Genomic DNA, 23,803 nt, shown 5'->3' with positions numbered 1-23,803 from the left:
CTCGTTCCTATCTGAGAATCAGCTAAATCTCGCCTCGATCATTTCTATCTGATCAGTGGAGCAAGCTAGAGTGTGTGTTTTGTGTTTCGCGACTTTAAGCGAGGGTTGTGCTAATAGTGAGTCATCTTTAGGTTAGTTTGCTTTGTTAAATGTTGTTTTCATTAAATAGTTAGATAGCGCAGACAGGATTAGCTACGTGGTGGAGACTTTGCTAGCAAGTGTGGAGAACATCAAAGGTATTTCAAAGGCCTTGAATGCTGCGACCAAAACGCACAACGACCTCGTGGCGCGTGCAGGAGAGGCGTAGAAGGTGACCGTGACGGCGTTGAAGGCAGTACAGACGGGTGCCTGTCCGCTGACGGAGTGTTGCAGCGCGGCCCAGGAAGCCACGGAAAACGCTACCAGCAGCGGTAAGGCGTCCGCCAAGCGTCTCCACGACGAGTGGCCCGTGGACCGAGGTTAAGGCCAAGAAAAAAGGCACAGGAAGCTCCACTAAAAAAACAGCTTCACCTAAACTGGCAAGGAAGCGAGCGAAGAAGGGCGACACTCTTATCCTGAAAACCGACGAGTCGAAATATTCGGAGGTTTTGTAGGCCATGAGAGGAGATGCCTTACTCAGGGATCTGGGCGCGGACGTGCGGAGCAACCGCCGCTCACGCATGGGCGATATGATCCTTGAGTCCAAAAAGGACGCCACTAAGAAGAGTCCCGCATATAAGTCCATAGCGGAAGGAGAGCTCAGGGACGGAGTGCAGGTACGCGCTCTCACACCAGAAGTGACTCTCCAGCTTAAGAACCTGGATGAGATCACCGAAGTGCGCGAGGTCGTACAAGCTCTCAAAGAGCAAAGTGGAGTGGTGGTGGCAACCGATGCCATTCGCCTGCGTAAGGATCCTGTCGGAACCCAGGTAGCCATCATACGACTTCCGCTGACGAACGGAAACGAAGCCCTGAAAGCTACTGGGCTAAAAGTGGAGTCGTCGGTATGCCCACTAGCCACAGTAGGAGCCTGAGGGACTGTGCGAAGCCTCCCAAGAGCCTGATCTGTACCGGTAAACGGGACGCAAAGCACGTAACGGGAGGCCCAAGGTGCCCGGCCGGTGTGCCGGTGACTAAGCTGTTACACCAAGCAGTTTCCGAGTCAGCAATGGACATTGCCATCATCTCGGACCCATTTCGCGTCCCTGCCGGAAGCGGCAACTGGGTCTCGAGTAGGTCCGGGACGGCGGCAGTATAGACAACAAGCAGGTTCCCGGTTCAGGAGGTTGTGTCAACTGCAGACGAGGGATTTGCGGTTTGCAGCTGTTATGCTCCGCCGAGTTGGTCTATCGAGCAGTTTGCGCGGATGGTAGACAGAGTATCAGTTGTGCCGACTGGTTTAAGGCCGGTGGCTGTGGCGGGCATTTGTTACTGCACGTGCAGCGCTTAAGAGTGGGATAAAAGCTAGTAAACGAGCTTGCTTTGAAAGGTTATGTGCTAGTGCTAATGCGATCACCCCTTGGGGTGATGCCTACAGGGTCGTAATGGCAAATACCAAAGGCGTGATGGCGGGTATATGACCTCTACGGACTTGAGACAGAGTACTCTTGCTTACGAAAGACATATACGCACACTTTTGCGGATTTGAACGAAAGGTGTTGACTATTTTTGGCGGAGTACAAACGAAAATCGGAGAGTGGCGTAGGTGTATGAACCACGAGTTGCAGGCACTACTTGGAGGAGAGATTCCCATCGTACACCTGGCGAAAGTTGGGAGACTACGTTGGGGCCCAACGTGCTAAATGGCTCGACCAAATGATAGCAGGTGAAGCTGGCAACGAGTAGCCTAGGACCGAGTACAGTAGAGAAGAATGATATTGATACGGCAAGACCCACCTCGGCTTTCTGCAGGCAGAAGTATGTACCTAAGTAGTTCATAAACTGTATACAACAATAGGGGCCAGCTGCGAAAACAATTTTCAATACTGTCGCAGTGGCTTTTTGAACCCAGTGCCCTTCTGGCATAGCAACATGAACCAACATTGGTGACATGGGGCGGGCGAAACTTATTTAAGTTGCAAAAAGGTGCCACAGTGTGCTACAAACTCTAAACTGGGTATACTACAAGCTGTGCTACAAGGCTCTAGCACAATATTTAAAGCATTTCTAAGCTGCATTTGAAATAATCTGTTTGATCGATCGGATTTGCCAATAATATGCAGTTAAATTATATTGTGATTATATCTTGACAATAAAAAAATTATTGCACTGTTAAAATGGTTAAAATTCTAACTTTTATCTTTACCCAGGTAACCAATAAGCATTAAAATAAGCAGTAAATCAGTCGTTTATTAGCATCCCTGGCGTTTTATACTGCAGGTTGTTGTTTATCAGCTTTTTGACTGCATAACTGTTGTAAATTGGCATCCACAATTCTATTTAAATTCTTCTTGTTGGAAACTAGCTGCAAATAAGCATTGTCAGCACTATAAGAAGGCTAGCAGTAAAGTAGCCGCATATTTTGCCAAAATAGCATTTAAGTAGCATTTATGGCAACTTAAATGCTTATTGGTTTGCTTTTAAATTGCATTGGAAATGCTTATTGGTTACCTGGGTATAACATGATAGATTCTCGTTGACAGACGACCGATTCGTTGGACTCGATATCGGACGATAGCGTCGAGATGTATTTAAATCGATTTAATTCGTAAAAAGCAGAAAACTTTTTATTGGGTGGCGCTAACAGTTTTGACGTCGCCGTCGCGGACGTCGCATTCCTTTTTTATGTATTTATTTTTATCTATCCGATACATCCGATATTATGAGTTCGACGACGACGACGGAGGAACCGGCAGAAAAACGACCGAAAGTAATGGTTCAACAGGAGGAGACACCCACCCGGTGTCAGCATTTCGTGCAGCGCAAAAAGCGCTACTGCAAGATGACCGTCGGTCGGGGCAAACAGTATTGTGGGGAACACGAACCCCAAAGACCACCGTCGACGACCACTACTGGCGATGAGAGCGAAACCGGCACCGACCGGATACCGTGCCCTCTGGATCCGAAACACTCCATTTCGGCAACCAAATTGGACAAACATTTACGCATTTGCAACGCTCGTCCCGTCGAACGACCAGTTTTTATACAACCGAACGTAAATGCCGCCTCCGATGGGGAGGACGACAACTCGCAATCGGAAGGAACCGCCGTCAATGAACGGAAGTTGGCGGACGTACCACAGGATGAACTAAATGGTTTGATAGCCAAAATTGAAGCGATTTACTCTGGCGATTGTCGAATCAATGCGATCGAAGAAATGATTTTGCAGCATGCCGCTTTCAGGGAGGAGCTGACGAATCCGTCCTACGGACCACAAACGTTGAAACACCTAACGCAGTCCGCTTCGCTGCTGGGGATTGTCGAACGGGAGGGTTTCCTGCGGCGGGATACTGCTTTCGTTGAATTTGGAGCCGGGAAAGGGCAAGTTGCTTTTTGGTTGGCTACCGTTATTCAGCAGTCGGTTAAGGATGAATTGGCGAATACAAAGGTGGTGCTTGTGGATCGGGCTTCCCACCGACATAAGCAGGATAATCGTATCGAAGATCGGCAGATAGTTGAGCGAATTCGAGCCGATATCGGTGATTTGGTTTTAAAAAAGTTGGATGTTTTGCGCGGAAGCAAAAACGTAGTTGGCCTTGGGAAACATCTTTGTGGAGGAGCGACCGATTTGGCTTTACGCTGTCTGGTAAAGGCGAAGGAATCGAGCGCGGGTGGTAATGGGGAATACCTTCAAGTGAGTGGATTTGTTTTTGCCTTATGCTGCCATCATCGGTGCGACTGGAAAAGTTACACTGGCAGGAAATTTCTTCTGGACAGAGGAATAGTACGAGATGAATTTGAGCTGATGGTACGAATGGTTAGTTGGGCAGTTTGTGGCACGGGAACCAGTCGGGAGAAGCGAAAGGTTCAATTGGATGGTGAGGATGGTGTCAAGTATGGATTAACCCGATCCCAACGGGAAAAAGTTGGCAGAAAATGCAAACGGGTGCTAGACTTGGGTCGAATAGAATATCTAACGGCAAATGGTTTTAATTCGCAGCTTAAGCAGTACTCGAAGAGTGAAATTACACTGGAAAACGTTTGTCTGATTGGACATTTCAATAAAAGTTCTTAACTAGAAAAAAAACCACCTGTCTTTAACATACAACGGCTAATTGTTCGATAAATTCTACTGAAAAACTTGAAATAAACCCACCTTCACTCCATTTTAACGCCACTTTCTCTAGGAGCACCTTGACTTTGACGGGCGCTCGCAACGTAGTTGGCCGTGATGTTACCAAGCGTTCGGTTGACAACGTCCCGCAGCAGGTGTGGCTTGCAATGTTCCTCCAGCCAGGGAATCACTCCGGAAGTCAGCTCGGCAAAATCGTTCATCGGTAGCTGATCAAACGTGACGAACATTTCGTCCATTATGGCCTTAAAGACCTGAAACTTTACGTCGTCACTGAGCCGTGCCTCTGTCCGGCCGGGCGATTGCTGCTGATTCTGCAACATATGTTCGTAGTTTTTCTGTATGATTCGAAGGGCCATTACCTCTTTCTGCAGCGAGGTGCGGTCGTCTTCCTGTTTCTTCTTATGCTGGTGCAAATAACCAATGTAGTCGATTGATTTTTGCAGTACGGAAGCTTTGCTCAACTTGTAACCGGAGGCATCAGTTTGCTGGCACGTGGGAACCAGCTCCTGCAACGAATCGTACCCCTTTTTAATGGCATCTCGCCGTTTTTGTTCGGCCTGTGTGTGAGCCTCCCGTCGACGTTCCTTGTAACTAAGGGTGCTGCTACTCTTATTATCTCCCGAGTCCTCCTCGTCCTCTGTGAGAGAAAAATCAAGGTCATCTTCAACCGATTCCCATTATAATATTGATTGAAATTTCACAATTTTACTCGGACTTACCAGTGTTATGAGCGGAAGAGGTCGGCGTGTGAACGCTACCGGCACTCGAGCAGCGCGAGTACATGCTGCGATCCTTCTCCGGCGGACTGGAAGGCTCCATCTTCATATCAAGCTCATGCTTAATGCCTACGGTGACAAAACACAACGGTTAGCGACGGCAAACTCATTCTGACTTCAGCAGATCACTGAATGACTATGAGGTATTACTAACTTTCAGACATCGTAAAGCAGCACGCTTCCTTATCCTCACCGCCTTCTTCACACAGCTATACGTTTCTAAGTCCACCAGCCCAGCAGTCGTCGGTGGTTTATCTTTCGACAACGACCGCTTGATTAACACCACACCGCGATGAAACGAGCAATAACCAGCATTATCAGACAAGAAAAAAGATTGCCTGCGCCTGTCTTCCCGCAGCCACAGCTTCCGCACCGCAGTTTGCACAACTTACTGTTTCGGTGGTAGTAACTGATAAGCTATACAGCTTAGTGATAACAGTGGCTAGCACAACAAAACCTGAAGAGACAACCACAACGTGAATAACACACCAAAGCAAAAATGCTATTTTACGACTTCAATTTTCTATTTTTCCTACTAAAATTTGCGTGTTTTCCTAACTTTATCACTAACCAAAACAAACTTTTTCCTTGACAGCAAACAAGGTTGCCAGACTGTTTGCGTTTGTTCGACAAATCCATTGAGCAATGTCCATTCAGCAATGTGCATGAAAATATTGGGCAACTTTTGATCTCGTTTGCAACAATCGATTAGAATTATTAGAATCGATAATAATTTAATCCAATTTTTTAATGCCAGATTTTTAAATTTACTGATGAAAGATGCGATTCGCATCGCATACCTTCTCGATCTTGTTGGCTTTTTTCTATTTCCGTTGTTGATGTTGGTTGGTTTTGGATCGCTTGGATAGATTGGTATGATGTTCAACGGGGGAATGCGGTTTTTTACGAGTAGGGAAATCTGCTCTGCACCTTAGAAGATATGGTACTATCAGACACCTAAGAAGACAACTCAGCGAGTGGGGTTAGGTATCCCGACCCCCCTAATCGGGCGTGAGGATCCAGTGCCACTAAAACCCTATTAGAATGTCCAGCCTCAATCCCCCCTGGTACCACCTTATCGGTATTACTTCAGAGAGTGGCTATTGTGCGTAACGCACTCACCCTCACGTTACTTTGGATGTTCGGCTGAGAGGCCATCATCTTACGCTATGGTCTGAGATACTGGAAAGTCGGCCGTGGGACGACTCTTCGGCCTGAGGCCAGGGCCTTGGCCTACCTTCGTCCGAACGAGCTCTTTGCATAATTCTCCTCGCACGAAAGCACGCTCCGTGGAGTTCCGCAATTTCAGCTGTCCACCAGAAAGCCGGTGACCTCCCATACCTAGGTCGGCATTTCCTAGGCATGGTAGCGTCACACACTCGCGGCAGTACTTCAATCAAATGATCAGCGTTCGGATCGGGCATACTGCGATCGCCGCACGCTCTTCGGATCGCTTCCACAAATACTTCGGGATCGACGGTTGGTTAGAGTGTCGGCTCTACTCGCCGCCTGCCGCCGCGTTATCTGACCGACACCATAGCGGACCGCCTGATGGTCACTGCGAGTGTAGCAATTGTCTACCCTCCAGTCTCCTATCAGACTAGGACCGCCGAAGGTCACGTCGATGATAGACTCCGCACCGTTCCTACTGAAGGTACTTGTGGTGCCGACGTTGGCCAGATCTACGTTAAGCTTTGGCAGAGCCTCAAGCAGAATCCGACCCGTATGGTTCGTGCGACGACTTCCCCACTCTACCGCCCAAACGTTAAAGTCGCCCGGCCCCCCACCACCGGCCTTAAACCAGTCAGCACAGCTGATACTCGGTCTACCATCCGCGTAAACTGCTCGATAGACCAACTCGGCGGAGCATAACAGCTGCAAACCGCAAATCCCTCGCCTGCGGTTGACACAACCTCTTGAACCGGGAACCTGCTTGTCGTCCATATAGCCGCCATCCCGGACCTATACGAGACCCAGTTACCGTTTCCGGCAGGAACGCCGGAAGCAAGCATCCGACTGCTTGAGCACGCTCAGTGGGCATACCGACCACCCCACTTTTAGCCTAGAAGCTTTCAGGGCTTCGTTTCTGTCCGCCAGCGGAAGTCGTATGGTGGCTACCCGGGTCCCGACAGGACCCTTACGCAGGCGAACCGCCTCGGTTGCCACCATCATTCCACTTTGCTCGTACCTCGCGCACTTCGGTGATCTCATCCAGGTTCTTAAACTGGACAGTCACTTCTGGTGTGAGAGCACGTACCTGCACTCCGTCCCCGAGCACTCCTTCCGCTATGGACTTGTATGCGGAACTCTTCTTAGTGGCGTCCTTTTTGGACTCAAGGACCATATCGCCCATGCGTGAGCGGCGGATGCTCCGCACGCCCGCGCCCAGATGCCTGAGTAGGGCATCTTCTCTCATGACCTTCAGAACCTCCGAGTATTTCGACCCGTCGGTTTTCAGGATAAGAGCGTCGCCATTCTTCGCTCGCCTCCTTACCGGTTTAGGTGGAGCTGTTTATTTTAATAGAGGTGCCAACTCACTAGCCTGAAGGCTTTTACCGATCAGGCGTTTTTTCGATCCACCAGCAGTGCTATCCCCCGGGGGCTGTCTCAGACGCTTGGCGCAGCCACGTAGCCAGAAGGGGGGGCCCAATTTTGATTTTAATTGTTTTATATGCATATTTTTGCGTTTAGAACTACGATACATTAAATGTATTGTGATGTATTATATTTATAAGCAGTAAGATATGCATATAATGTATTAGGAGCCAAGATAGGGCTCCTGGCCCCCACCTCTGGCTACGTGGCTGGCTTGGCGGACGCCTTACCACTGCTGGTAGCGTTTTCCGTGGCCTCGTGGGCCGCGTTGCGACACTCCGTCAGCAGGCCGGCGTCCGTCTGTACTGTCTTCGACGCTGTCACGGTCACCTTCTTCGGCTTTCCTGCACGCGCCACGAAGTCGTTGTGCGTTTTGGTCGCTGCATTCAAGGTTCTCCGAAGCATGAGCAAGCTCTGCTTCAGGTCCTTGGAGAAATTGCCACGACCTGACGTGAACTCGATTATTATATCGAGCTGCTACCACTTTAGGTGCAGCGTCTCTATTCTTCTCCATCGCCCTGATTAGCGCTGGGCCGTTCGTCGCTGTGTCCGGCGTGATAGGCATACCACCCTTGCCCTTGCCACCCACACTAGCGCTCCTAGTTGCATCCTTCTCCACCCTTGGTGGAGAACGCTGGATGCCTCCTCTCGCGAACGTGTTTTCCGCCGTATCTGCACTTGTTGTATTTTTAATTTTGTTTTCCATAAGAAAAGTATCCCACGAGTTGAGGGGAAAGAAAAGCGCGCACACATCAGAGCCCCTCATGATGCGGTAAGGGCTGATTACTGTGGAGGACGCTCTGGTACTCCACAGGCTCCTTATTCATGTTTTTACTTTTAGCCATGGAAAACAGCTATAAAAAGCATCCTCCTTTTGGGGCTTTGGACCCTCTTCTCTGGTTCATAGTATTTATAGATTCATTCGAACCTATTTTTACAGACTAACAGACGTAACACTTCGAACAAATTTGCAAACAAAACATCGTTTCAATGACACCCCTAGAACTTGGAAAAAACACTAGCATCACCTGGAGCAGTCTTCGCGCACCGCAAAGCAGCTTGCTATAAAAATAAGCGAGCGGTGTTCTCGCGCAGCGACTCGTTGTGAGTCGACAAACGAAGATGTGGCTCCAAAACTTTCTGCTCACGGGTCGAGATTCACTCTGCCTGATCTCTGACTGTGTGCTGGAGGGAGGGCTGTAACAAAAGGAAAGCCGAACATTTATGGCCTGTAGGATGGCTGTACAATCGCTCAAACAATCTAAATATATATAAAACGTCGAGTATCCACCCCTAGGTTACTCAAAAGTTGCTGAGTCTCAATAAGAGAGATCTCAGCAAGTTTACCGGTCTTGCGATGGGATATTGTCCGAGTAAATATCTTCGGAATCTCAGTTTCGTACAAGATGATCTTTAACCTCGGAACCCTTGCTCTGCAATCATGGAGCACAAATTGTGAGCAGACTGCAGTATCTCAAAAAGGAGAGATCTGTTCAGCTTATCCGTTAACTCAGGTGTCTTACCCTCAGCATGGAAATCGGCTTACATGTTCCTTGTGCATAAAAAGGGAAATAGGAAAAACGTAGATAACTATCGAGGAATCTCTGCTCTAAACTCATTTTCGAAGCTGTTTGAGCGCGCCCTGTTTGAACCAGTATTTGCATTTTTCAAACAGTACATCTCTGATAACCAACATGGATTTAAGCCCAAGCGCTCCATGACTATCAATCTCTTGACTCTCACATCCTACGTGATAAATAGTTTCGAAGCTCGGTCGCAAACAGATGTCATTTACACTGATCTTTCCGCAGCTTTCGATAAATTGAACCACCGAATCGCTATTGCTAAACTGGATAAGCTTGGCATAGGTGGTCCGTTGCTGCGTTGGTTCCGTTCATACTTATCCGATCGCCACTTAAAGGTGAACATTGAGGGCAGTCTCTCTGGATCGTTCACTGCTCATTCTGGAATACCACAAGGCAGCCATCTCGGTCCTTTAATATTCCTTATCTACTTCAATGACATCAACTACCTGCTTGAAGGTCCACGACTCTTGTTTGCTGACGACCTCAAGTTGTACTCAAAAGTCGAAAATTTATCCGACGCCGCTGTCCTTCAGGAGGAACTATCGACCTTTGCCAAATGGTGTGTCGACAACCGCATACTGCTTAACCCCAACAAGTGTGAAGCCATCACATTTTCCAGAAAGCTGAGCCCGTTCGCTTCTGACTACAAGCTTTTGACTACAAGCAGCCATTACGTCGTGAAAACTGCGTCAAGGATCTGGGGATACTGCTCGACTCTAAACTTACATTCAAACAGCACATCGCGTTCATCGTGGACAAGGCCTGCAGGAACCTTGACTTCATTATGCGCATCGGCAAGAACTTCAACGATGTTTACTGCTTGAAAGCTCTTTATTGTGCATTAGTCCGCTCCAATCTTGAATACTGTGCTCCAGTTTGGAGTCCATACTATCAAAATGGAGTTAGCCGAATCGAGTCAGTGCAGTGGAGATTCATTCGTTTTGCTCTTCGGAGACTTCCGTAGAATAATCCTTTCCAGCTGCCAAGCTACGAACAACGCTGTAGGCTCATCGACCTAGACTCCCTTCATGTTCGTCGCGCAACAAATGTCTCCGATTCATTGACCTCACGGGTGGATTGCCCGTATATTTTGCAAAACCTTGATTTTCCCATCCGGAGTCGTACATTGCGCAATAGCTACGTGCCGAATCGACGGACTAACTACAGCAGCTTCAGCACGATTACCGGTCTCCTACGCCACTTTAACCGTTTTTACTCCAGCTTCGAATTTGACGTCAGCCGTAACGTGCTGAAAAATCGTATTATTTTTTTATTTATTTATTATTTATAAACATAATTCATCGAACGCTTTGGTCTACATTAATGACTTAAAACTACATAAACTGTCACAAATCAATTAAAATCAGTCGATTTCTCGAATACATTTATACTGACATTAAAGTCGAATTCGTCAAACACTCGATTAAATACTGAACACATTCTTCTTACAGGTTCGTTCTGCGCGTAATCGGTTCTATAAAAATGTAGTCTAAGAAACGGCCGAAGTCGAAGATTCCTTGGGGCAATGCTAACGCTAATCTGAGTCAAGAATTGAGCAGCGCCTATTTCAGCTAGCAATAGTTTTCCAACGAAGACAGCACTGGCAATGTCACGTCTTTTCGATAGAGTCTTCATATCAAGCAGCGCGCATCGATTCACGTAGGATGGTAAGTCGCTTGGGGTATTCCAAGGCAGAAATCTTAAAGCATAGCGAATGAATTTCTTCTGAACAGCTTCAATTCTTTTAATCCAAACATCATGGTATGGACTCCACACTACGGCTGCCGTTTCAAGTGTTGACCGCACGAGTGAGAAGTACAGTGCTCGCAGACAGTACGGATCGTTGAACTCCTTGGAAATTCGGAAGATAAACCCAAGATTGCGATTAGCCTTCGCTATGATGTAAGAGTAGTGTTCCCTAAATGACAGTTCTGTATCAAGCAAAATTCCAAGGTCCTTGAATGATGAAACTCGTTCATTTGCTTCATTTTCAATCTTGTACTGCCAATGCAGTGGATGTTTTTTACGAGTAAAGAAAATTACGGCACATTTTTTCACGCTGATCACCATGCGGTTTGCACTACACCAGTTTGCAAACAAGTCTACCATCCATTGTAACCGCTTGCAGTCTTAGACGGATCTCACCCGCAAGAAAATTTTCAGGTCATCTGCATAGAACAGTCTGCATCCTTCGGGTATTAAGATGCAAACATCGTTGATGAATATGGAGAAAAGCAACGGTCCGAGATTGCTCCCTTGTGGTACACCAGAAAGGTTTCCAAAGCCATTCGATTCGTGGGACCCAAGTTTCACACACAGTCGGCGGTTCGCGAGATATGACGCTATCCACTTGCGATTAAAATTTTATGATTGACTCTATCAAATGCTGCTTTCAGATCCGTGTAGATGGTATCAATTTGGGCACCTTCGCTCATGCTTACTAGGCAGTGCGACGTAAACTGCAGTAGGTTTGTAGAAATAGATCTTCCAGGAAAGAAACCGTGCTGATCGGCTGGGATGTAGGACTTGACTGCTTGCATCAGTTGCCTACTAACTAGCGCTTCTAGCAGTTTTGATCCAGCACTTAGCGAAGTTATGCGTTATGCCACGATAATTAGAGATGTTTCTATTTTCTCCCTTTTTGTATGCTGGAAACATGATCGAATTCTTCCAGTGGTCCGAAAATGTAGATTGGCTCCACGAACTGTTGCATATGAAACGCAATGGTTCACATAACTCACTCGCACACCTCTTCAAAACAAATGTAGGAATTCCGTCAGGCCCTGAAGCAGCCGAAGATTTAATTTCTTTGATCGCAGTTTCATCATCTATAGTAGTGAATTGGCCCACACGGAAGTCCAGCACATCAGCAGGCACATTTCATAACGCCCTCCTCACTTGTTGATTGCTAATAGCTTCATCATCAAACACACTCGAAAAATGTTTTGCAAATAGATTGCATATGCCGTCAACAGAATCTGCACGCTCTTCGTCAAGAAACATACTCGATGGAAGACCATTGCATTCTCCTTGCGTTTTTCGTTAACGAACGTCCAGAAACGTTTTGGGTTGCTCTTGAGGTTAGCTTGTGTACGTCGAATATACCAAGCATAAAGTGCACGGATCTTCGGAGCGCGGCGGCGGCGGCTCTTCGCGTTTTAGTTTTCTAACAGTACTGTTAGACCAGGGAGGTTTCCGCCGCGGTCGGGTTGACAGTTGGGTGATCGTTGCTATCAGAAATTCCACAGATTCGTCGACATTTGCCGCTTCATACAGATGATTTGTTTCAATTTTGACTGAATAGTTAATCTTCCAAGATGCTTATCGATTTTTTTCACAGGGGAATAAGGCCGTAACATCGAATGAGACACTATTATGACGTCATCTGTTAGTTTTCCCGATGTTTTTAGGTGCTTGGAAAACGCTATAAATTAACTGTTGTGGTTGATGCCTCGTCCTTATTTCAAATTTACGATGAAGTAAATTCTTCTGTATATTTCTTTATTTTTGTCAACGAAACTGTATGTACACTCGCCTTTTTTCAGGTACTGACGGTTCGGTGAATTTTTTTCAAATTTTAAATAAGCTACCTATATAGTTAGTATATGAATCTTCTTTGATCCGCTAACACTTCTTCCGATCATATTTCAAGTAGTCAATCTTCGAAAAACGATACCAGTAATATATGGTGATATTGCTAGTCGTTACGAAGTGTCCACATTAAACTGCGGATACACGTTTGGTGTACTGCGCAATCAATTGCTGCGTACGACAACCAACTGTATGGCAAATGGAATCCGATCGTTTCCAATATACAATGTGTGCAACAGGTGCCGAGAAACGAGAACGCCAAACGTCCCCGTAATTGGTAGTTTAGCGTCCAAATTTGGGGCTCGTCGATTGAAAACGGATCACCGCGTGACCACATTTTTGGCCACCGGAACTACCAACCGCGATAGATTAATTTCAATATATGTATTTCCATTCCAGTTTACCTACTAGTAGCAGTTCCAACCAACTCCACGAACTTTTGGTTGGTTCGTGAAAAACGAACAGCTAAAAGACTTCCACTAATTCGTCGAACCTTCATCGGTGTAATTTAACTTCTCTGCACCGCACTGCTACGCTGCAGCAGCAGCAGTTTTGTTTACACCAACCGAGGTGATGCGCGAGCGACGGCAGATGATGATGGAAGATCGTTGCCATTCTCTCCGTGAGCGGCCTCCGGCCGCCTGCCCGTGCGCAGGACAGATTGATGGATTGCCTTCATCTCACACCAGCCTGCCTGCTTCTTCTAGAACATCCCATCCCGTGTACGTGTGTACAATTTTCTCCGACTGTTTTGGGTATTAAAATTGGTTCTCTCCAAAAAAAAAAAAGAAATCAGCAGCAACCCGGAGCAACAGCGGAGAAGTAGGAACTATTTTTGAAAAATCTGCGCAACAGGCAAACCGGCCGGGACCTACTATGTACCTACTCCGATCACGACGCGTTCGCGTCCTCTTCCTCTTCCTTTGCCGAGTGATCGCACTCTTTGCATCCGAAGCGGATCGTTTCCTAACATCTGGAATAAATGTTTGGCAGGGCAGGCAGGCAGGCTTGACTGCCTGCCTGCCTGCCCGTCTGCCTGTCACCGCGTCCTGTGTAAGTCGAGAAGATCAGCATCAGCCAGCCAGCAGAGTAATCTTCTCAATTTGAGATGCATTTCAAATGTGCGCACGTGTTGCTGTTTAGAACGTGTGGATAAATAATGGAAAAAATAAAATCTACAATTTGTCCCATCTACTATGCAGCTTGCTTGCTGTGCATTTCGGCGCAGCTGTTCCGCCTAGCGGAGCGGAGGTTATATTTGTCTTCTGGGGTTCGAGGACAAACTTCGCGTGGAATCGGATATTTTATTCAAACCGCCACGCCGGAGGCGTGCCCAGGCTGGGACACACTGAGGCACGACGTGCCTCATCTTCCCTAAAAAAATTAATGTGAAATAAAATAATTACGGTAATCCAGAGGTCTGGCAGTTTTTGATGTAGTTTTCCAGTAGTAATAGTAACGCAAGCTCAATTTCAATTCTTATTTCAGGACCAATTTCACAGCACCGATTTTCTGTCCAAATTTCAGTCCAATTTCAAATACAACTGCAAGTGCAATTCAAATCTTTCTTATTTACACTAATTTTCAGAGAAGAGAAAAGTCTTTTTTGGCAATTTCTGATATTTTAATGACCAAAAAAACTCGGTCTCCCTGAATATTTACCTAACTCTACAATTCATATTTCATCATGAAACAAACAGCGTGCCTATAGCAAGCAGTCTCCACACGGACTGGATAAAAGAAAGTCCAAACAGATAACAGATAAAACATGTGAGAAAGTAAGACGAACGATGCCAATCACAATTTTAATTAAAAGAAAAACTGACATGAAAACATCGCAAGAAATGGCTTGAAAGAATAGGAGATACATGTTAAGAGAAAACTAGAGAGAAGAAAGCGAGAACCGAAGAGAAAAGAAAAAAATACGATAGAAAAAACGGTAAAACCATAAAGAAAGCAAGGAAAACGAGAAAGAAAATGAGAGCAGAAAACGACAAAAGTGATAAAAAAGGAGAAAAAGGAAGAAGAAAATACGGCAAAATGGAAAACCGAGAACAACAGGAAAACAGCAACAGAACAGGGGCGGGAATGTAACACGAAAAAATGTAAACGGAAGATGTAAACAGAATGTGAGAGAAAAGGAGGAATAGTAGGATACAATAAAAGAGGAAAAAATGAAAAAGACGAAAACGGAGAACAGAAGATGAAAGCCAAAGCAGAGTAAAAAAGAACAAACGAGACAGAAAAAGAGGAAAAACGGACCTGAAAATGAGAAAAAACGGAACACAAACTTACGAAAAACGAAATATAAAAGAAAAAACAAGAGGAAAATAAGCACTGAAAAGTGTGAAAAACTAGAGGAGGAAACAGCGAGTAGAAAAAAGGGATAGAGGGTACAGGAAGGAAAATGAGACATGAAAATAAAAGGAAAGCAGAGGAAAGACGGGACTGAAAAAACGCGACGGAAAAGGTGGAAAAACCGGACAACAAAGAAAAGAAGGAACAGATAGCAAGAGAACTGAAAAGGGAAAAGAAGAATAGCGGGGGAATAAAGAAACAAAAAAAAAGAAAAAGTGACAGAGAAAACGAGGAAAAAGAGGTTAAACGTCTAATTTTAAGTAAAACTTCCTGTCCAAATTGCTCCAGAAAAACGATTTTAAAAGGAAAAAAGACGACTAAAGACAGGACAGAACATGTCAAATAAAATGAGATAGAAAAAATTAATAAAATAAAATGTATAAAATAACGAAAAAAATACAAAAAACGGAATAAAAAGGAGAAAAATAAGGGGAAAATCAGGACTGAAAGCGCAAAAAACGCGACAGAGAACGAGGAAACAGCGGGGACCGAAAAAGAAGAAAACGTTACAGGAATGGTGGGAAAACGGAGGGAGAAGAGGGAGGGAAAACGAGACAAGAGAAGACGGAACAAGTAGCAAGAGACACCAAAAGAGAAAGGAATAGTGAGGGAATAAAATGAAGAAAGAGAAAAAAGAGGTTAATTAAAATATAAAAAGAGAAAGAAAGGAAATGGGAAAATGGAACTGGACAAAAGGGAGGAGAAAAACGTGATAGAAAAGATGGAAAAAAAGGTGAAAATAAGAGAGGAAGAAACGAGAACAGAAAAAGAAGAAAATGGATAGTGAAATAGACACGGAAAACAAAACGAATAAAATGGCAAAAAATCACATTGTTACAGAAAAGAAGAAAAAGCAGGACAATAATAAAAGAGAAGAACACAACAGATGAAAGCGGACCGTAGACTGGAAAAGACTGAAAAAAAGGACAAAAAGGAAAGAAAACCGGGGCAGAAAAAAGTAAAACAAGAGGCAAATCAGACCTTAAAAGGATAAAAAAAATTGGACAAGAAAAGGAGATTGGAACTAAGAAAGAGAAGCGCTCAGAAAAAAAAGGAAGAAAAGAAAAAAGACGTTGCAGGCGTTGAGGTAGGAAAACGAGAGAAAAAAAAGAAGAAAAACGATACAAAAAAAGACGGAAAATGGATCAGAAAACAAGCACAAAACTACAGGAAACGAGAAAAAAATTACCTCTTTTTCTCTGGAAATAAAGAATAAATAGAACAAACAATGGAAAAATCCTGACCCAAGGGAAGAAAAGTAAAAGAGGAAAAGCGGAAGAGTAAGGACAGCGGAAGAAAAAACAAAAAAACGAGAGATAAAAAAGGAAAATGGGACAATCTGGTCTGACAAAGGGAAAAAAGGGAGCCAAAAACGGAATAAATATAAAGATGAAAAACAAAAAGGAAAGGAGAGTTAGAAAAGCGGAACTGGATAAGTGGGAAATCGGAATAACAATGAGATAAAACGTGTGAAAGAGTAAGACGTCAATCCTTATTTCAAGTAAAAGAATACGAAAAATTTGCAGGAATAAAATAACATCGAGCGAAAAAACAGGATATAAATAGAGAAAAACAGCGGGAAAAAAAGAAAACGGAGGAAAGACGAGGAAACTGGACAAAAGAGAAAAGAAAAACGATAGAAAAAAATATAAGGAAAGCGAAGAAAACCAGAAAGAAAATGAGAGCAGAAAAGGAACAGAAACATGAAGAGAAAGGAACAGAACAGGGGCGGTACAGAACGGCACAGAAAAATATGAAAAATGAGGACAAAAGAAAGAGGAGAGGAAGAGGAAAACAGAAAGTGACAAAAAGCACGGGGACAAAAAACGTAACACAATATGAGGAAAGACGAAACGATAGAAAAGAAGTAAAAGTCAAAAGTCAGACTCGTAAAAAAGAATAAATAATGAGTAAATAATGAGACAATAAAGGAATTACGAAAAACGAAATAGAAAAGAGAATAACAAGAAGAAAATAAGGACTGAGAAGCGCGAAAAACGGTATAAAGAAAGAGGCACTAGCGGGCAAGAAAAAAGAGGCAACACTAGAGGAAAAAGGAGGGAAAGACGGGACTAAAACACGACAGAAAAGGTGGGAAAACGAGGAACAGCAAATAAGTAAAATAAACAGGTCTCGACAGAGGAAACGAGAAAAATCGCAAAAAAGAGGTTAAGCTGGATATACAACGAGAATGTTTGAACAAAAAAAGGGAAAATGAGCCAGAAAAAGAAGAAAGGAAAAACAGGAAAATGGACCAAAGTAAACGATAAGGCGGAAAAGAAAAAGATGCGAAAAACTGGAGTAAAAAATAAATGTGACAGAAAGAAAAACGGAACAGACTAAGACGAAAAATGAAAAGGAAAGGAAACAAAAAGACGAAAAAGGGGACTATATAGGAGATAAACAAGTGTAAGAGAGTAAGGTGAACAATATCAATCCTTATTTCAATTAAAACTTCAAACTCTGTTTCAGTCCGATTTTACGTCTAATTTCAAGTAAAACTCTGTCGAAATTGCTTCAGGAGAGCAATTAAAAATGATTTAAAAAGGGACGAAAGACGATAACCGACGGTCCGCAATCAAGACGACAAAAAATGACAAATAATAAGACAAGCCTAAGAGGCAAAACGGGTTTAAAATGAGTCAAAAATACAAAAACCGGAGTAAAAGAGAAAACGAATAGGAAAAATCAGGCCTGAAAAACGTGACAGAGAAAGGGGAAACAGTGGACAGCAAAAAGGAAAAACGAAAACGAGCAAAAACAAGACAAATAGAGGGATAACGGGAATAAAAAAACGTGACAGAAAATGTGAGAGAACGGGAGGGAAAAAGAGGGAAAACGGGGCAACAAAGAATAGATAGAACAGATGGCAAGAGAAACCAAATGGGAAAGGAAGAATAGTGAAAGAATAAAAATTAAAGTGTTAGAGAAAAATAGTAAAAAGAGGTTATACAAAATATAAAAGGAGAAAGAGGGGACACGAAATGGGGAAATGAGAGAAAAAATGAACCAAAGAACCGATTTCACGTCTAATTTTAAGTAAAACTTCAGATTCAAATTGCTCCAGGAGAGCGATTAAAAAGGAGTTCAAAATGTAAAGGACCGAAAAAAGACGACTCAAGTCAGGACAGAACATGACAACTAATAAAACAGGAAAAGAGACAAAACGGGCCTGAAAATGTGGAAAAAAAGAAAACATGTGGAAAAAAAAGAAAAGAAAGAGGGCATAAAAATGTGAAGACAAAGAAGCGGAAAATCAGCGACTAAAAGCGCGAAAAACGCGACAGAGAAAGTGGGAACAGAGGGGACTGAAAAAGAAACAAAAACGTAACAGAAAAGGTGGGAAAACGGAGGGAGAACAAGAGGGTAAACGAGACAAGAGAAGAACAAGAACGGAACAAGTAGCAAGAGACACCAAAAGAGAAAGGAGTAGCGAGGGAAAAAAAGAGGTTAAACAAAATATGAAATGAGAAAGATGGGACACGAAATGGGAAAATGGGACAGAAAAAAAACACAAGAAAAATGGACCGAAGAACAGGTCAAACGGAAAAGATTAAAAGAAAACTGAAAAAAAAAACAAATAACGAATGGAAAAAGGAGGAAAATCTGGACTGAAAATAAGAAAGAAAATGGGACAGGAAACGCAGAAAAACAGAACAATGAAACAAAAAACACAGGACAGAATAAAACAAAAACAATTGGACACTAGAAAAAAGTTGAAAACTTCGCTCAGACTGGACTTCTACGGCTTGTAGAACCCAAAAGAACACAAAAACTAAACAAATCGAGCAATAAATGAACCAAAAATGAAACTAAACATTTACCAAAAAAAGACAAAAATAGGTCAAAATTGAACCAAAATATGGGCCAAAAATATACCAAAAATGGACCTAAAAATAGACCGAAAATTTACTTAAAATTGACTAAAAAATACAGCAAAAATCGACTAAAACTGTACCAAAAATGAATTAAAAAATGTACCAAAAAATAGATTAAAAAAGGATCAAAAGATGGACCAAAAATGTACAAAAAATGAATCTAGAATAGGCCAAAAAATGAACCAAAAAAATTGATAAAAAATGGACGGCCCAAAGAGTTTGAAAAAGACGAAAACTGGAAGAAAAACAAAGAAGAAGGAAAAGAGGAAACTGGAAGAAAAATAAAAAAACAAGCAGAAAACAAGAATAAAACAGAAAGAAAGAAAGAAAATGAGATAGCAAACAAAGAGAAACGAGGCAATAAAACAGGAAAACGAGACGTAAAAGAAAAAAAATGGTGGAAAAGATTAAAACGGGAGAAGCACAATGGAAAACGAGACATAAAAAGAGAAGAACGAGATAGAAAAACGGAAACGGAAAACAAAAGTAGTACATAATAAGGAGAAGAACACAACAGACGAAAACAAAAGAATAGAAAAAGAGTTAGAAAGGTAAAAAAGACAAAAACCGGGATTTAAAAAAAGACGGCAGAAAAGGATAAAAAGTAAGGAATAGAGGAATAACCGACCTAAAAATAATAAAAACGAAAAAATACAACTAAAGGCAAATAAGGCATGTAAAGGGCGAAAAACGGGACTGAAAAAGAAGAGAAACGGAATAGAGAAAGAGGAAACAGCGGACAGAAAAAAGGAGGGAAAACGGAACAGAAAAAAAGGTAAAACCCGACAGAGGAAACGAGAAAAATCGCGAAAAAGAGGTCAAACTGGATATAAAACGAGAATGGGACAAAAAACGGAAAAATGGGCTAAAAACGAAAAAAAAGCAAAACAGAAAAAACGACCCAAAGTTAACGGTAAAGCGGAAAAGAAAGAGACAAGGAAAACGGGAGATAAAAAAGGAAAACAGGAGCAAAGTGGAAAAAGAATGCCAAACATAGAATAAATATGACGGAAAGTAAACCGGAACATGCGAAAAACGAAAAGGAAGGGAGAGAAGAAAAACGGGACTGAATAAGAGAAAGAGGTGTTAGAGAGTAAGGCAAACAATGTCCTAAATCCTAATTTCAATTAAAACTTCGTGTCCAATGTCCATATCCAATTTAAAAAAAAGGTCCGATTTTACGTCTAATTTTAAGTAAAACTTCCTGTCCGAATTGCACCAGGGGAGCGATTGAATAGAAGTTAAAAAGGAAAAGGATGAAGGCCAGGAACAAAATAGACGACGGGACAGAACATGACAACGAAACAGGAAAAGAGGCAAAACGGGCCTGAAAAAGTGGAAAAACGAAAGAAAAATACGAAAAACAGAATATAAAGCGGAAAATCAGGGCTTAAAAACGGGACAGAGAGAGAGAGAGAGCAAACAGCGGGCAGCAAAAAGGAAAAAGGAAAAGGATGGAAAACGGGACAAATAGAAGAAAAAAACAGAACTGAAAAAGAAAAAAAAACGTGACAGAAAAGGTGGGAAAATGGGAGAAAAAAGAAAAATGAATCAAGAAAAAGAAGGCGGAAAAATAGCAAGAGACATCAAAAGGGAAAAGAATAGCGAACGAATGAAGAAATCGACAGAGAGAAAAAAGAGGTTAAACGAAATATGAAAGAAAATGGGGTACGAGACGGGAAAATGAGACAGAAAAGTAAGAAAAAAAAACAGGACAAATTTACCAAAAAAATGGTAAACCGGAAAAAAAAAGACGAAAAATGGAAGATAAAAAAGGCAAAACGGAGAGCAAACGAAAAAAAGAATGCCATAAACAGAGCAAACCTGATAGGTAAGAAAGAAAATCGAGGGCAATGCTTCGAAAAAAGGAAACACGGAGCAAACAAAGCCGAGAAGGATAAAAATATAGAGCTGGAATAAGGCGAAAACTAGAAACAAAAAACGGAAAAAAGACGGAAAACTGGAAAAAAAGCAAATACCGAGCGGAAAAGAGGAAAATCTGGACAGAAAATAAGAAGGAAACGCAGAAAAACAGAACAATGAAACAAAAAACACAGGACAGAATAAAAACGATTGAAAAATAGAAAAACGTCGAAAGCTTTGCTCAGGCTGGACTTCTTCGGAATGTAAAGCTCTAAATAACACAAAAAATAAATAAATCGAACAATATTAATGAAACAAAAAAAAACTACCAAAAAAATAAACTAAAAATAGACAAAAAATGTACCAAAAATGGACCAAAAAATAGATCGAAAAATTTACTTAAAATTGACTAAAAATGCAGCAAAAATCGACTAAAACTGTACCAAAAAATGAAACAAAAAAAGGTCCAAAAATGCTGCAAAAAATGAATCCAAAAATGAACAACAAAATGTATTATGGCCTAAAAATGAATCAAAAAATATACCAAAAAATGAAACGACAAAATAAACCAAAACCAAAAGTGCACCAGTGCACTAGTGCACCATAAATAAACTAAAACTGTACTAAAAAACTGACCACAAAACCGATTAAAAATGGACCAAAAAATTGGTCCAGAAATGGACCAAAAAACTAACCCAAAAATAGACCAAAACATGCAGCAAAGAATCGACTAAAACTGTACCAAAAATGGACCGAAAAGAATTAAAAAATGTACCCTAAAATGGACTAAAACGGGCTGAAAAACGTCCTAAACTGTACCAAAAAAGTAGACCAAACATAGACCAAAAACGAAACCCAGGAATATGGAGGAAAATGGACCCAGGAATAGACTAAAAAGACAAATCAAAACAGAATCAAAAACAGAACAAAATATTAACCAAAAAACGAACTAAAAAATGTGCTAAAAATGAATCAAAAAAATTATCAAAAAATGAACCGAAAAAGGACCAAAAATAATCAAAAAATTCCCCAAAAAATGGATCAAAAATGGACCAAAAACAGGACTAAAAATGAACAAAAACTTGACCAGAAAAATGATTAAAAATGGAACAAAAATGAACCAAGAAATAGTGGTCTGAATAGACTCAAAGTGGAACCAAAAAATGGAACTAAAATGAATCAAAAAATTCACACAAGAGAGGGCCAAAAATTGCACCGCAAATGGACTTAAAACTGTACAAAAAATAAACCAAAAAATACAGAAAAAATAGACTCAAAAAATTGACCAGAAAACAGATCAAAAACAAGAAATGACCGTAAATGGACCCAAAAACAAACCAAAAAATTGGATCAAAAATTGAACAAATAATGAACCAAAAATGAATTAAAAACGGTCCTAAAAATGGACCTAAAATTGCGGTGTAAGGGACTAAGACTGTACCAAAAAACGGAGCAAAAATGGACCAAAAAATAAATCAGAAAATAGACCACAAAATGGACCGAAAAATTGATTTAAAATGGACCAAAAAATGCACCATAAATGGATAAACACTGTCCCAAAAATAGACCAAAAAATGGAGCACAAAATGGATCAAAAATTGATTTAAAGATTGGCTTAAAAAAATGAATTAAAAATAGAACAAAAAATTAACCTAAAAATGGACCAAACAATGAACCAAAAAAGGACTCAAAAACGGGCCTAAAAATGGACCAACAAATGCACCATGAAAGGACTAAAACTGACACCAACAAATGGACCACAAAATGAATCAAAAAATTGATCCAGAAATGGACAAAAAAATTGACTACAAAACAGATTGTACGTCCGAATTGGAACAAAAAATAGACTGAAACTAGTCCCAAAAACTGTACCAAAAAATGGAGCAAAATGGACCAAATGAATAATGAATAAAAAAAAATGAACCAAAATTTGTACCAAAAAATGGATTAAAAACGGACTATAATTGAACAAGTAGACCAAAAAGTGGACCAAGAAATGAATCAAAAAAGGACAAAAAAAATGTACTAAGAACAGTGAGAGCAAAAACCAAGAAAACAGTACAGAAAAGGAGAAAAACGGAACAATATTAAGCGGAAAAAAAGAAAAAACGCAGTAAGATGGGACAGAAAAAGAAAAAAAAGCACCAGAGAAAAAAGTAAAATGGAAATTGGAAAAGAAAAATGGAAAATGAAAAAGGAAAACCGGAGAGCAAAGGAAAAAAGGAGTCAAAAACAAACTAAATGTCACAGAAAAGAAGAAAAAGCGAGGTTGATCCCTTGAAAGGAGAGAAAACTGCACAGACAAATGACGAGAAAAGAATATAGAGTTAGAAAATACGAAAAACTGGAAATAAAATAACAAAAAAACTAGTGGAAAACGAAAAAATAGGAGTGAAAATCAAAAAAAATGGTGCAAGAAACGTAAAAAACGGAGCAATGAAACAGGAAACACAAAACAAAAAAAAGAATAACGAAACAATAGAACTTAAAAGAAAAGAAATGAGAGGGAAAACCAAGAAAACGATACGGAGAAGGAAAAAAATAGAACAAGAAGTAGAAAAACGAAACAGAAACATGTCCATGTCCTGTTTGTAGCAATTGAACTAATAGTTCAAATTACTTCAAATTTGAGTCTAATTAAAAATTCAATTTCAAGTCTAATTTCTAGTCCAATTTCAATTCAGGTTTTCAATCGAATTGCACCCGAAAGTCCAGAGTTTTCAGCCTAATCGGCTGGTAAAGTTGTAATAAGTAACACTTGATTTTTCCAGGCCAAAACAATCTTCTTCGGCCACCCCACCTTTTACGTATATCTGAGCACGCTAGTGTTCTAACCGCCGGAGGTGGACACAGGTCCCAACCCACAAATGTGCTTCCTTTTCTTTCTTCCATTTCTTCATTCCAAATCGGATGAGGATGATGCGTTCTTAACATCGTTTTTGA

The 23,803-nt window shown here is 41.8% G+C and overlaps 2 protein-coding genes across 5 annotated transcripts; one reads left to right on the top strand and one right to left on the bottom strand.

The window, feature by feature from the left end:
- The first annotated feature begins 2,778 nt into the window (after positions 1-2,778).
- On the top strand, positions 2,779-4,153 carry LOC128746426 (tRNA:m(4)X modification enzyme TRM13 homolog). Its single transcript, XM_053843474.1, has one exon. It carries the CDS (start codon positions 2,801-2,803, stop codon positions 4,151-4,153), a length of 1,353 nt encoding a protein of 450 aa, XP_053699449.1. The 5' UTR covers positions 2,779-2,800.
- Positions 4,154-4,185: 32 nt separating this feature from the next.
- Positions 4,186-5,593, bottom strand: LOC128745081 (max-like protein X). 4 transcript variants are annotated; one of them, XM_053842061.1, is made up of 4 exons: positions 5,561-5,593; positions 5,144-5,446; positions 4,933-5,058; positions 4,186-4,874 (listed from the first exon to the last, which is right to left on the bottom strand). In XM_053842061.1, the coding sequence occupies exons 2-4, from the start codon at positions 5,151-5,153 to the stop codon at positions 4,237-4,239; spliced, it is 774 nt and encodes a 257-aa protein (XP_053698036.1). In that variant the 5' UTR covers positions 5,154-5,446; positions 5,561-5,593; the 3' UTR covers positions 4,186-4,236. The 4 variants fall into 4 exon arrangements, with proteins under 4 accessions (XP_053698036.1, XP_053698035.1, XP_053698034.1 ...); XM_053842060.1 differs by having other exon boundaries at positions 5,504-5,584; XM_053842059.1 differs by lacking the exon at positions 5,561-5,593 and having other exon boundaries at positions 5,144-5,552.
- Between the last annotated feature and the right edge of the window lie 18,210 nt (positions 5,594-23,803).

This window comes from Sabethes cyaneus, chromosome 1 (assembly GCF_943734655.1).
Source record: "Sabethes cyaneus chromosome 1, idSabCyanKW18_F2, whole genome shotgun sequence".
NCBI lineage: Eukaryota > Metazoa > Arthropoda > Insecta > Diptera > Culicidae > Sabethes > Sabethes cyaneus.
This window is presented reverse-complemented; position numbering and strand designations above follow the sequence as displayed.